The sequence below is a fragment of the Macrobrachium nipponense genome, chromosome 1, assembly GCF_015104395.2.
Source record: "Macrobrachium nipponense isolate FS-2020 chromosome 1, ASM1510439v2, whole genome shotgun sequence".
Taxonomy (NCBI): Eukaryota; Metazoa; Arthropoda; class Malacostraca; order Decapoda; family Palaemonidae; genus Macrobrachium; species Macrobrachium nipponense.
In genome coordinates this window covers 142,850,534-142,852,468 of record NC_087200.1, presented here as the reverse complement: position 1 = coordinate 142,852,468, position 1,935 = coordinate 142,850,534, and the positions used below count along the sequence as shown (strand labels likewise).

The window sequence follows — 1,935 nt, the reverse complement described above, 5'->3', positions numbered from 1 at the left end:
AGAATGAATGCATTGGGTTACGACTCAGTGTTTCTCAACCTTTTTTTACCAATGGCACACTTAGGATCTTATAATAATATCACGGCACACTTGGAAAATTTAAGAGAAAAAATTAAGAGAATATATACTTGTAAATATGAGATGGAACTACAGACTTAAGAAATAAAACACTTTTAAATATGAACTTACTTTATTTCAGTGTTTTTCTTAGAGTAAATTGTGAAGATGATTAGTGTGAAACTTGTGCCTGGTGTTTTTTGGCGACTTCCTCAATATTTGGTCGAATGTGTGATAAGCAGACCCTCATTTCTTCTTCAGTTGAGCGTAGTCTCTCTCGCTTCTTAGTTTTGATGTTATTTAGAAGCCAAGTTCACATAAATAAGATGTAGAAAATTGCAACAAAAGTGATAAAGCTTTTTTAGATAATGTGGGATATTCCTCTTGAACAGATATCCAAAATGAGTCAATAGGTAAGATCTCTGTCACTAGAAATGGTGGCCAGTTCCTCTTCTTCACACAACTGTAATCCAATATTAGAGGGAATATTCATGAAAGGATTTCGAATCCAATCATACTTCTCTGTGCTCAGTGATGGAAAATAGTGGTCGATGTTTTCATGAAGCGCTGTCAGGGATCATTTCTTTAATGCAAGTGGTACGCATTGAAGGAAACATATCAAAATTACCTGAGCTTGCTCTATTTTTCCAAATAATAATTTTCTTTTTTAGAGCAACTAACTTATCTGTTGAGGTGAGAATATTTTCATTTCTCCCTTGCATGCTACTGTTTGTGTTGTTTAATTGACTGAATATTTCTGTTAGGTATTCCAGTTTAGACATCCAAAGTTCACAACGAAGATGCTCACAGAATTTTCCATGCTTTTCTTGGTCGAAAAATACGATTAATTCCTTGTGTAATTCATGAACACGAGTTAATACCTTACCTTTCGATAGCCATCGAACTTCGGTATGCATTAGTAATCTAACATGCTGGGAGTCCATTCCTTTGCATAGTTGTTCAAATAATCTTGACTTCAAAGGCCTACTTTTAATATAATTTACTATTTCAACTAGCTGGTGTAACACCAGTTTTAAATCTTCTTGTGATATTTTTTAAATAAGAACTTCTCTGTGTAAAAAGCAATGAGTACGAATAAGATCTGGGTTTTCTTTTTCTGCAAGAGATACAAATCCTTTAATACAACCTGTCATACATGGGGCTCCATCAGTGCAAATGCCTACGCAAGATTTCCATGTTAAATTCATTTCTCTAAGGTAGTCAGTTATCACATCAAAAATATCTTGACCTCTAGTAGTAGTTGACATTCCTTTGCAACACAAAAACTGATTGATTATTTCACTGCCATCAATAAAACGTACAAATGCAAGCAAGTGACTAGTGTTGCTTATATCCGTGGACTCATCAACAGTTAATGCAAAAGTAGAATCCTGAGGTTTTTTCTGAACCTTTTTTTCAATATTTTCAGATAAATCTAAAATTCTTCTGTGTATTGTATCATTTGATAAGGGGATTTTGCTAATTTCTTTTTCAGCTTTCTCACCAAACATGGATTTAACAATCTTTTTGCAAGCGGGCAGTATAACTGACTCAGCAAGTGTGTGAGATTTAGATTTTAATGCTATTATTTCTGCGACTTCAATTGAAGCAAGCTGAGCCCTTTCTGATGCGGTCATTGTTTTCTCAAATACATTGCGCTGCTTCGATTGCTGATCTAAAAGCCTTTGAAAATATACAAGATCTTTATCCTGCAGAGATGAATGTTTAGAAGTGAGATGTCTCTTTAACTTACTTGGTACCATGGATTCATTTGACATTTTATCGCCGCAAACTACACATAATGGATTTGGTTGAGCAGCATCTCCAGACCAAAAAAATCCGAACTTCAAGTAGCTCTCATTATACTGTCTATTTAAA

At 34.4% G+C, this 1,935-nt stretch overlaps 1 protein-coding gene across 1 annotated transcript in view; it reads right to left on the bottom strand.

Annotated features, from left to right (window-relative positions):
- Positions 1–1,112: 1,112 nt before the first annotated feature.
- The window catches only part of LOC135218960 (zinc finger BED domain-containing protein 5-like), a 933-nt gene continuing 110 nt past the window's right edge, over positions 1,113–1,935 (bottom strand). The window contains exon 1 of the mRNA XM_064255398.1: positions 1,113–1,935. This exon is cut by the window's right edge and continues 110 nt beyond it. Within this exon, the coding sequence (XP_064111468.1) occupies positions 1,113–1,935 (823 nt within the window).